General features: G+C 34.0%; 1 protein-coding gene across 1 annotated transcript in view; it reads left to right on the top strand.

The window, feature by feature from the left end:
- col7a1l (collagen type VII alpha 1-like) overlaps positions 1-12,870 on the top strand; it is a 326,774-nt gene that overhangs the window by 217,714 nt on the left and 96,190 nt on the right. Inside the window, exons 19-24 of the mRNA XM_039762163.1 lie at positions 1,700-1,819; positions 5,206-5,352; positions 5,745-5,981; positions 8,899-9,038; positions 11,844-11,967; positions 12,075-12,218. Coding sequence (XP_039618097.1) covers positions 1,700-1,819; positions 5,206-5,352; positions 5,745-5,981; positions 8,899-9,038; positions 11,844-11,967; positions 12,075-12,218 — 912 coding nt within the window. The remainder of the gene's footprint in view (positions 1-1,699; positions 1,820-5,205; positions 5,353-5,744; positions 5,982-8,898; positions 9,039-11,843; positions 11,968-12,074; positions 12,219-12,870) is intronic.

Below are 12,870 nucleotides of genomic sequence, written 5' to 3' on the forward strand. Positions count from 1 at the left end.
TTATAGTTGATTGATGCTTTCAGCTGGGAGTTCTTTGAAAAGTGACTTGTAGTATTCCTCTCAGGAGATTTATAAGGAGTGGATGCTTTTTTATCCAAGGATGGAGTGGAAGGTTGCTGCTGCAGGAATGTGATTTAGAAACTCAAAGACCTGTTGTAAACATACCCAACAATTTTGATAATGCGTACTTTCAGTGGCCAAGATGTATTGAAAAGAGATCAAGCCTCTTCAGGGTACATCCTATGACAAGCAGTTTTTCGTTATTATGAAGTCATTAGACACCTATGCCTGGATATCTTTGAGAAGGCCAGTTATTAGCAAACTTTTTTTTTCTTGCTGTGTACTCTTTTATGTTTCAATTTCCTGTTTTGCTTTGTACCACACATAGAGTATGCCATACCCTTAATTTAAAATAAGTTTCAAATGTAAATATTTTTTCAGAGCACATAGAGGTTCGGACAGTGACTTTAGGTTGTGTAATCACAGCTACATTAAGATGCTCTCCCCATGCCACCCTAATGGTCAACCAGTATGTTGTTTGTCTGCAAGTACAGCAGCTTGTACTTCCTTGTTCCATAGACATGCTGGTAAATGTTAAATACCAACACTTATTTCTGAGTAGTGACTCATTTGAATAAACATGCTGTAAACTAAGACTATCAAATTAACAACTTAGCTATTAGATAACCAAATGGGCTTCATAGGCTAAAAGGTCTCATATCATTGGATAAAGTTCTTGTTTTCATATAATCTTAAATTACCTAAATTGTCACAATGTTATGGCATTTATTATGTACTGGTTATGGAATCCCAGTTTACTGCTACAGTTCTTTGATGCTGTGGGAATGCTCAGTATGTACTGAAGAAAGAAGAAAAAGAACAAATTAAATGACACAAATATTATAATTGTTATTTTATAATGAGGCTGCATACCATTAGAACATTAACATAAAAGTAATGTGTGTCTATTTATTCATCTATTGCTGAGCCAGCTCAACCCATCCAATGTTACAGATTCTCATGTACATAAGGTGCAAGGCAGGAAGAAACCCTGGATGGTCACCAATCTATCCCTGAAAAAAGCATCTTTACAGTCATAGTTATGAATTTGTCACATCCACGTAAGATCTCCCTCCATTTCCAGGGCTCTGCCATATGTTGACATTACAAAATCTACTGGAGAAATTTTTCATTTCCTTACCCATTCCATCCAATCATGTGCCAGAAGTAGCAATATTAGTAATATTAAAAATGTGTAATACTTTGGCTTAAAGTGCCCCTTTTCATTTAGAAGAAAGCTTCAGCTTACTGACTCCCAAATATTTACAGCTGCATAGCCTCCTTTATTTTCACCTGTATTTTTGATATGCTTCATCTTAAAAGCATCCATTTTTACTGTAAAACTAAAAAGTATCTAGAAAGTATGCAATTTCTTCCACCCAGGATGATAAATCACTCATTTGTTAATCATTAGCATTCAGCTGCTTCCTACAGAGCACACGTCAGACTAATGATTCCTTTTTAAATGAATTAAAAAGAAATTTTAAAGTTTGTTTTGTTTTTTCATTGGCTTTGCTCCAGACATAATTTCTAAACATCATGTTATTATTGTCAGCTAATACAGAATACAGAATGAAAAACACTGTATGACTAAGAATTTACTGGTAATTTAATACTGCATTTTAATATCTTTTTTCAGTGGATTTGCCAAAAGTGAATAAGTTTCATGTTTTAGAAACGACAGACAGCACTGCTCTTTTAAACTGGACAAGAGTTGCTACTGCATCTGGATATTTGTTAACCTGGAGACATATTTCAGGTAAATAACCACTTTTTTTAAAAGAAGGAAAATGGACTAAAGGGCCATGTGTAAACTTCAGCATATTCTTACAAATTAAATATTGTAGTTGTGTCATCAGCTGTTAGGGTGTCTAAAGTGCGTACAAATTTTAATCAAAATATCTAGATGCTTATCTGTGTTGGATAGACACATACTGCAAATCTGCACTGGACTAAGTGAGTTAAAAATGGATAGACTAATTGAAATCCACGCTGGAAAAAATGTTATGCGCTTTTAATTAAATTAAAATATATCTACCTTTTGGTAGAGCTGACTCTAAATGTACTGTATATCAAAGTTACAGTCTATAGTATGGAAATTACATTCTAATTATAATACTGTTGTGAATCTTGGTTTTTGACCTTCCTGATTCAGATTTTGTGATTATTTTGTACATTCAAATAATATTTCATTATGTTAATGTTATTTATTTTAGTTTTGTGATGTTTTAATTTTGTTTCACATGTTGGAAAAGAGGCACCAGTATTTTATGTGCTTTTGCATGGCTGAGGCCATATTGTTTATGGTTGCTATCCCCACTGCCAGTCATATGACTCAGGGGTCATTGCTCCATACCTACATAATGTGGTGGCACACCACTTTTAGTGTCTACATTTTTGGATATTAATATAAATCTTTGTCAAGTGTGCAGTTATTTCAAAAATACTTTAAATACTAGGATTTAGGATTTTTGCATGTTTTTCCATCAACAGTTTCTGGTCAATGTTTTGGTCTTGGTACTTTCAGTTTAATTTTTAATTCTTGTTTTTGATCTCTTTCATGTTTTAGACTTCAGTTTTTTTTTCAGTGTCTGGTTCTTCTTTTCCTAATATCTGCTTTCTTACTTCAGGAAGTACAAAAATATTATATTTTAAATATTTAATGGGTAGGTGACTCAACTTTTGCTAAGAATTCCTGACTTTTTATATAGCATAATGGTGGAGTAAAGGGTAGTCTGCAAGAGGTTGCAATACCTCCTAGCAAGTAGTTGGAATTAAAGTTACCTCCTTGCAAAGGACAGGAAGAAGTTATTTCTTTAAAAAAGGGAAATTTAAAAAGAATCCTGGGTCGAAGACTTGATGAGTTGGTGCCAAAATTCACCCTGACTCTTTAAAATGGATAGGGGAATAAGGTTTAAAGAATCTTTTAAAATGGAATGGTTTAACACTAATTATGTTATATAAAATAATGCTGAACATGATACATAATACTGTAAAGTACATAGTATAGTGTTGCTTTGACTGATACTTTGTTGGAAATAAAGTGGTGTTTTGTGTATTTATTTAGACTTGCAAGCCATTTTTATATACTCAAAGGCATAGCCATTGCTCTCACAAAAGTACGTTTGTACAAAATATTGAGAATTTAAGTCTTTATGATGCCCACATTAAATGGACTAAGGGCATCTTTGAGTCAAAATCTATTGCAGAGTCCAATAATGTATATCATAGTCTTTCATCACTTGTTATATCTATTGCAGTTCCTCAAGGTTTACTCCCTATCTGTAAATATCATTCATTGTCTAGAAATATCTATCTGTATTCAACAATGCAATTTGATTTTCTTCATTTTCTTTAAACATCAATTTCATTTCAACAAATCTTGATTCATTGTTTTTGTGGTGTCCAGTATATTTTGGGAAATATCATAGTTTAATAATATCTATCAATGTTCTTTCCATTTTTTTGGCTGCTATTGATATTTGATGGTATTATTTATTACTTTTTAAAATCTATCAATACACTATTATATATATATTTTTTTGATGAATTTAAGTTTTTTTTGTTCTAATGTTTCCTTATAAAGACACTTGATGGCATAGTGGCTTGGACTTTTACCTCAAAATGTCAGATTAGGTCAAATGGTGACTATAAACTGACCCTAATTAGTTAATATGAGTGTGTCCTATGATGGATGATTTCCAGGGATAGTTCCTTTTTGCACCTGATATTGTTGGCTTTAGCCCATGCAATGCTGTCAGAGATGATGTTGATATGATGATGAATTGGTGCTCTCTGTGTGCAAAATGTATGTATCCTCTGATTGAATGAAGTCCCTTTTGGGGTTGGGTTTTGCTTTTTTCATAATGTTTCTTAGATTGACTCTGTTCTCAGTGATCCTATAATTAAAAAAAAAGTTTATAACAGGATAGACTGATTGTGTTCTTATTCAGAAAGTGGGATACACTCTATGGCCAAAGGTTTGTGCAATCCCACCAATATGCGCTTGACACCCCCTTCTAAAATGATGGACATGAATATGGAGTTAGCAAAAGTAGTGTTAAGTTTACTGTAAATAAGAATGTATTTGGTTTCTGTTTTCTGAGGTGGGCTGGTGCCCTGCCTGGGGTTTGTTTCCTGCCTTGCGCTCTGTGTTGGCTGGGATTTGTTCCAGCAGACCCCTGTGACCCTGTATTTAGGATATAGTGGGTTGGATAATGGATGGATGGATGGATGGTTTCTGTTTTATCAATAAAGGAAAATTTGCCAAAATAAAAAATTCATTCATTCAGTCATTTTCTACCGCTTATCCAAAACCTCACCTTAAATGGCTCCTGTCGATGCAGAGGGTCGGCTGCTGTACTTCAAGCCTCTCCTGGATGTAACCCTATTTGAAAGTAAGAGCCCATCCACTCTACCGAGAAGGTTCATTTTTGCTGCTTGTACCCACAATCTCATTCTTTAGTCATTACCAAAGCTCATGACCATAGGTGAGGATAGATTAACTGTTAAATTGAGAGCTTTACCTTCTGACTCTGCTCCTTCTTCACCCCTACAGATCAGTATAGTGAGATTCTCTGTAGCATTTATACTGTTTACCATTACTTTATAATTATTGGTTATCATGTGATGACAACCAATGTTAAAGAAGGACGAAACACAAGGGTAAGCTGAGTACTGCATGAACAAGCGTAGTGCATACACCTATGTGTACTGTATATGTTTTTGGAAAGTTCATGAAACTGACATAGTTTAGCATTTTATTGCTGCTTTTGCTTTGGAGTTTTATGCTTTATTCAACTTTAGCCAGTAGATGGTGCTCCTGTAGCAGTCTGATAATACATGATGCATCAAAATGCAGTAAATGAATTTGACTCTTTTTGTTAGAAGTTCCACCTTGTCTTGTTTAAAGTGAGGATTATTAAGTTTTCTCAACTAAATGTCAGAGAGAAGTTGGCTCTGCTTAACCTCACTTCAGAATGTGCTGGTAGGCATCTATTTAATTCTACAGCACAAATTGTCTCTGTTTCACCTCAGTACTTCTTGTTTTTTCCCACCCCAGCAGCTGTCAAAAAATCTCTGAACTACAGAATGTAATAAGCACAAGGCAAAACCTTTTTTCTTTAATATTTCTGTTTTTTCCAGTATCTGAGTCTTCAACGGAGGTTTTGGGATCAACAGTTACTTCCTTCAGGGTTGAAAATCTTTTGTTTGGTAGAACATATATATTTACAATTCGTCCACTATATGGAGAAACTGAAGGTCCCGCTACAATAATAAGTGAACGAATATGTAAGACTCCACTCTTAAATCTTTTTAGTTCTTAATATATGCATTAGTCATACATATCTTAATAGTATGAAGTTAAAGTTAATTAAATTAGTACAATAGTTCCTAAACTTGAATAGATAAAGATGTTTTCAGAAGCTAATTTAAGATCAATGCTAGACAAAAATAATGATTATTTATAAATAGTTTATCTTTAAACAATGTATTGGTGTGTAAACACAATATCATATGTTTATTCAAGGCAGTAATGTACATATATTTTTGCTAGTGGAATTCAGATTATTTGTGACAGATAACTTTGGTGAAAATGTGCGTTCAGTTATAACTTCATGATTTATTTTAAGTAAGCTCGAAGGACAATAATATAATATGATCTGTTTGCTTTTATTTTACAGTAGGAACAAATAAGATCACTGGAGACGAAACTGTTTTATCCACCAAAGCAACTTCTCCTCCTCCATCAGCAATAATGCCATCTCTTCATGCAAGCTTAGTAACACGTGCTGCTGTAGCAACTGTGAAACGAAAAGTCCCTACTACTACTGAAGCAGCAAGCACATTAAAATCAACTACAATGAGACCTACTAGCATATCTACAACCACAACATCAGTGCCATCAACACCAGAGCCATGTATGTTTTAGCTGGGAGCAGGTTCTTGGCTTTCTTTTGTGGTAAAAGCATGTCTATATGGAAAAATTTAATTTAACAAAAGGAAAGGAGAGGCAATAAGTGACAGCACCAGCCATCAACTCTGGGTGGAATTACCAGTTGATAAGCCCTGAAGTTGTCTTCCAAATGTATGTGGGTGACAAAATATATATGAATATATTTCTACATATATCGATTTGGTTTTTAGTTGAGTTCTAATGACACATCTCCATAAGTTAGTTAGGTATTTTTATCCATGTGTAAAGTTAGTCAGTCAGTCATTGTCTATTCTGCTTTGTCCTGAACAGGGTTGTAGAGGTCTGCTAGAAACCAGTCCCAGCTAGCATAAGGAGCAAGAAAAAGAACAAACCCTGGACAGGGTGTCAGCCCAACCCGGGCCACACATACACATACACTACATTAAGCACACACTAGGACCAATTTAGGACCATCAGTTCACCTAACCTACATGTCTTTGGAATGTGGGAGGAAACCGGAGAACCCAGAGAAACCCACATTTGACATGGGGAGAACTTGCAGACTCCATGCAGGGAGGACCCAGGATGTGGACCCTGGTCTCCTTATTGTGAGGCAGCAACACTACCACTGTAGCAACGTGCCACCCCCAAAGTGTACAGTTGAAAATAAAACATTAAACAAGCTCTACTGTCACATACTTTCTTTCTATACAATCAGCTTTTCACATCCACATTGAGTAGCCAGATGCCACTTTGCTGAGACTTTTTTATTGAATAATTCTTGACCTTTAAGTTGCTTTTTGCTAGTGCACTATGCACAGTATTTTATTTTTATTTTTTTCTGCACAATATTTTTTGTGCCCTTTACAAGCTATTTTGCATATCCAGATATTAATATCTAGCCTGTTGGAAAAGGTCAGTGAAGTAAACCTTTCTGGGCTTTTTTGTACACTTTTTTTGCCAGGGTTTAACCACAACTTTCATTTGTGTGATCCCCCCTGTTGTTGGCTTAAATAAAAAAGACTCGGCAGCATGTATAATACCAATTTTATTTTTTAATTTGTGGAAGCTGAGTTATGATAGTCAATGGATTTGAACGATATGTTAATAATTCCAAAAATGTACCTACTTATATGTAAAAAATGATGGAGTTATTGAAGGGCCATGACAGTGAGTATCTGCAAAAGAAAAACAAAATTAAAGGCTTTTTCCATGTTGACAACCAAGGAACATAACAGACATGACATTTTGGCTTAAGGTGTAGGCTATCTTGATGAAGGCTATACAGTCAAAACTTTGTGTCTCTTATCTTCTTTCATTTCTGGTGTGGATAAAACCTTTTTTTTTCATTTGTAGAAATATGAGCTTAAACTATTTCAACAGCTGCTCTTCTTTAAGCATGTGCCACCCATACACCAACATTTCTTGCCCACAGCAGGATTATTCCAACTGCCTGGACCTTCTAACTCTCTGTGTTCTTGATAAGTGCAAACTATTGATTTGCCTAATTTACTACCAGGTTTCTCATTTCCTATAGTCAGAAAACTCTGCAGAGATACAAGAAAAATATGCTTTTTACATTTCTTTTCACTGTATTACTGCATTTTTCTATTGGTTCACCTTTCAAGTATCAACAGCAAATATTCATTATTTGCATTTATTGGTTTAACTGTTTTTGTAATTCCGCAATCCAATACATTTAACAACTTTCACTGGCACTTTCTGGTTATGTTCATAATCTTATTTTCACTTGTAGACGTCCACCAGACTTCCACCAACTGTAGATATCCATTCCTCTTTTTCTTATTTTTAACTTGCTGTTTCATGTTTAGTTTTATGGAGGACTGAGCCTTTTCTAACAATGAAGATCACAATGCTGCTTACACTTTTATATTTACTGCATGCCTGTACTCACATTTATAGAGGTGATCAATGTCACATTTTTAGTATGTAAGGAAAATCCTCCAAAACTGGAAGATTATTCAAGGCAGCAAGGTCCTAGAATTATTTTTTATATATGATTTTGGTACTCAAAATTCAACAATTCTTCTTATCAAGTTTAATTTTAATTGAATTTTACAAAGCCATGCCTATTAAGTGACTGAAGTATTCATTTAGTTTAAAAATTGTATAATCATTTAAAATTTTATGATCCTTAGGAATCAACTTACAGTCTTAATTATTTTCTACAATTGTTAGAGCAATAACTCTCATTTGCAAGGAAACATTTCATATTTCATAGCCATTATTTATAACTTGCTGTTGTTTTTCATCAAAGTAATTGGACTTAATTTGCTTAATTCAATGTCCTCTTTGTTGTGGAAATTGACACATTTCCTTGCCCCCATATGTTTCAGGGTTTCCTTCTAAAGCTATCTGATTACGAAAGTCTTACATATCAAATACTAATTAGCCACAATTAAAGACAGATAATAATTACAGATTCATCCTTTATTTTTGTCTTTGAACAGCATTCACGCAGCCACAGAAATAATAATAAGCAAAATGTCTAATTTCACAAAAAACGTCACAAGTAATCAAGAAAATCTGATAACATTTTCTCACAACTAGTAAACAAAAATGCTTCCACCAACAGACAACAATTTACCTTACTAACAAGCTTCAAGGATTACACTTTAAGCTTTGCAAAATAAAATAATCATCCTTTGTGCAGTGAGCTAAACAAGTGAAACCAGTTGCTAGGGAGACTGAAAATTTGTGGTTACTTGAGACATATGGTTGTTGGTTTTCAAGTGTTCTTCGACTGAAGAACTCTTGTGTTCAGATGTGCCCTGTAATGTGTAAGAATAATAAAAGTCCTTTAGTAACACTTTTCTATGTAATTGGTAAAACAAGTAAATGAGAAACATTGATTTTTTTTTTTTCACATTGCAGTAGCAGCTTTTTTTGCTCTCTTGCAGTCTGTGGGAAGGTGAAAGCTGACATTGTTTTCCTGGTGGATGAGTCCTCAAGCATTGGCTCTAATAATTTTGACAAACTGAAGAGCTTCCTCTTTAGAGTTGTGACATATTTTCCTAAAATTGGATCAGAAGGAACACAGGCAAGTCATATTTTTCAATACTTGAAAATAAGTCATCAGCCTATAATCAAACTTCTATCTTCCTTACAGTCTCTTACTCTACTCTTGAAAAAGAACTGTCTTCAAATATAACAGAATCAAATGTTTAAAGTTCATCTGTTTTCTAATCTAATATTTTTTTTACCAACAATACTTTGGGTATCTATATTCTTGCTCTTACTGTTTCCATACCAATTTTGAATGACATTTTTTTTTCCATTTCCATTTATTAAAATCTGTACTTAACTCATTTATAACCTTATATAAGTCTTATTTTAGGGTCAAAGTCAGCCTAAACCTAATTTTTTTCCCTTAATCTATCTAATCTGCAATGTTTGCCTTATTTTTGCAAGAAATGTAATAAATGAGTGTTTAAAAAATTAACAGACGTCAGTCAACATTAAGAGCTGGATCCAGCTGAGTCCCTGTTTCTTACCAATCATACTATTAAATATGTACATTAATAATTAGCATATTTTATGACTAGAATGCATCCCTTTTTATATTAAACCTCTGGAGACTGTCCCATTTACTTTTCTGGGTCATCAGATCAACATTTGGATTCATAATTGAATCTTTTAAAGGTGAACTAAAGGTGGACTCATCTGAGACCTTGGGAGATATGGCTTTAACATCACAGGAGGAAGGGTTTGGTAAGCACTTCACTGGAAAGTGGCAAAATAGCAAAATGAGGAAAAATAGAGAAGGAGAGAGCAAGAAGATGAGGTAGTAGTAAGTTTGTGGAGATGTATAGTATAGTATGCTGGCGAATAAGTGGACAAGCCACCCCATCTGAGAGACAAGGCCTGAAAGTCAAGCAGTTAGGTCTAGAAATCACAGCAGGGTTATCATTCTGTTATTTTTGTAAATTGTACTGCTTCCAATGTAATTGTATTTTGGTCTCTATGAAATTATTTTGTTACCAGGAATTTGTTAGTTTGACCGCTGATATTTTACATTTTAGACACACACACACACACACACACACACACATATATATATATATATATATATATATATATATATATATATATATATATATAAAATCCAGCTCTAATATTAAAATATGACTTCAACATAGGCACTTTCTAATAAAGAAACACAAGCAAATGTCATTACAAATTAATCACTCTGTTGTTATATTTATTATCAATTCTCTCTGATATTACAGAATGTTAATTTGCTGCTATAATAAAGCAAACCATTATTACTATTATCATTATTATAAATTTATTTAGCTAACATCTTTATCCAAAGTGCCTTAAAAAGTTATAATCCAGACTAGAATAATTAGAAGGTACAAGCATAAAAAGCAACAAAGAACAAGATAAAACTGTTCAAGATGGAATAGTACATAATTATACCTGCAGCTGCACTAGCACAAAAATCGGTATACTAAACTCTTTGTCTGTACAACAGCTGCTATCTTATAGAAAGAACCCTAAGCAGTTCCAAAATATTTAAAGAAAAGCTGCACTTTCAAAACATGAGTGAACTGGGTACAGATCAAATATCCATAGGGAGATTGTTCCACAGCTGTGGAGAAAGAACGGAGAAGCATTGTCCAGTCTTGGCATGTTAGGCAAGAGGAGGAATTGACAGCAGCCAGTCAGAGGCAAAATGGAAATTTCTTGAAGAGACCTATTGAAGGACCAAAGACTGGAGATACTGAAGAGCAGAAACATTTAGAGAACCATGAGTCAAGACAAAAGTTTTAAAGTGGATCCTTGCTGCAACATGAAGCCAATTAAGAGCCCAAAACAGTGTAGTAGTGGAAGTAAAATAAGGAACAGAGAACACCAGTCGAGCAGCTTCAACACTGACTCTTGAGGCACATCTGAGGAACACTAAAGTGTTCGAAGTCAAGCAGCAAAAAAATGAAAGATTTATAGTTATCACACAATATTACACAGCATTTTAATTTCTTATAAACGTCAAACTGCTAAATACTGCTTGACTAAGCAAATCTACATTGCAGAAACAATAAACACAGCAATTCATGTGATTTACAAGTTGATTGGAGTAAAACAAACTATTCGCCACTGCATTTAGCAGTTTTTTCACATCAGCAACTAACTTAGAAAAGTCTAGTTTTTAATAAAAGAGATTGGAAATGTATTTTTATTGTGTTTTTGTCATTATGAAGTGAATAACAGCTTTGTTTTTTTTTATTGTCTCAGTTTGAGCCATTTTAAAATGGAGAGTTAGATGACCATAAAACTGTTACATATTAGGTCTGTGTGAGAGTTTGCTTAAAAAATCTATTTTTATCTTGTCCTGTTTTTTTTCCCTACCGTCCATTCAATGCTCCTTAGGTAGGTTCTGGTGCTCTGTGACCTTGTCACAGAAAAAGTGGGTTCATAAAATTGATAGATTATGTTGATGCTGATGAAGCCGAATGTGGTTGAAAAAATAGGACCAAAAACAGTTAAATGGAAAATACTAGATATCTAATTTTATTGTTTAACAGTGTTAAAATAATTTTTACAATAGAATTTATTTGATGCAGCTCACCCAATTACTCTACCCATTTTACTTCATATGTCACCAATACACAAGATCAGGTTTGGCCAGTTTACAGAATAGTTACATTTGTTTTATATTTCGGAAGTTGTGCCTTATTTTGAGAATGTTGCTGTTAACTGCTAATTCCTTTTTTATTTACCCATCAATGCGGTATATGTACTTAAAAAAATAATTGATGCAATTCCAGCTTATTTTTCACAGGAACAGTCCAAGACATTTCCATGCATTGACTGATAAGTGCTCTAATTTATTGCATTTCAGATTGCTGTGGTTCATTACAGTGATGAACCTCGCACCGAATTTCCCTTAAACCAGTACCATGACAGAAACTCAATACTGAGAGCCATTCGAGGAGTGAAGTATGGTGGAGGAAATACAAAAACAGGTAAAGCAAAAAATCAGCTGCTAACACCTGTATACCAAAAAAAGCTATTTTTTGTTCATGAAATAACAAGTTATAAGATGGACTTACTGCTGTCCAACTACTCATAGGTCGTGGAATTGGTTACATACTGAGAGAGAGCTTTCAGCCCTCTGCTGGAATGAGACAGAATGTACCTCATATGCTGGTGTTGATCACTGATGGTAAAGCCCAGGATGATGTATCACCACCTGCCCGTGTAGCTCATGCCTTGGGTGAGTTTACTTTTTTATTTTACCATTTTCAAGTCTTTACAAAAATGCAGATGTACAGTATTTGCTTTGCGTTTTTACATACTTTGAAATAAACAATGTAATAAGAATCCTACTGAAAAAAATGATTAAATATACTAAAACATCTTCCATACTATTGGTCATCAAATTTGTCAGCCATAAGATCACCTTTTCAAATCAAAGCAAATTAAAGATATACTGTCATACACTATATGCTGCACCTAGGCTGTCCAGAATAGGTGTGAACTTTACTCATTCACATTTTACTAAAGTTTCAGTTAAATAATTTATTAGATGCTGAGAATCATGGTAACAGTTTGTTAGATGCCTGATTCTGCACTCTATCTGTAAGTGTTTTGTAGCCTGGAATATAGTTTGAGGTAATGGGATAGGAGGGGTTTAAAGTTACTCCTTTTCACAAAACTTCAAAAATGGGAATCGGCAATATAGGAAAAATTATAATATTTTTGACATTTAATTCTTTACTAGTGGTCATAGCTCTCTTAGAACTATGAAAAATGGTCTGTCTGCATACATAAGACATTTTGGTACTGTTTTAGACTATTTCAAGGGAAATGATTACAGTTTTTTTTTATATTTACAAGAGATCTAGCTCTCAATGGACCTCTAGCAG

Source organism: Polypterus senegalus, chromosome 8 (assembly GCF_016835505.1).
Source record: "Polypterus senegalus isolate Bchr_013 chromosome 8, ASM1683550v1, whole genome shotgun sequence".
In the NCBI taxonomy this organism is placed as follows: Eukaryota; Metazoa; Chordata; class Cladistia; order Polypteriformes; family Polypteridae; genus Polypterus; species Polypterus senegalus.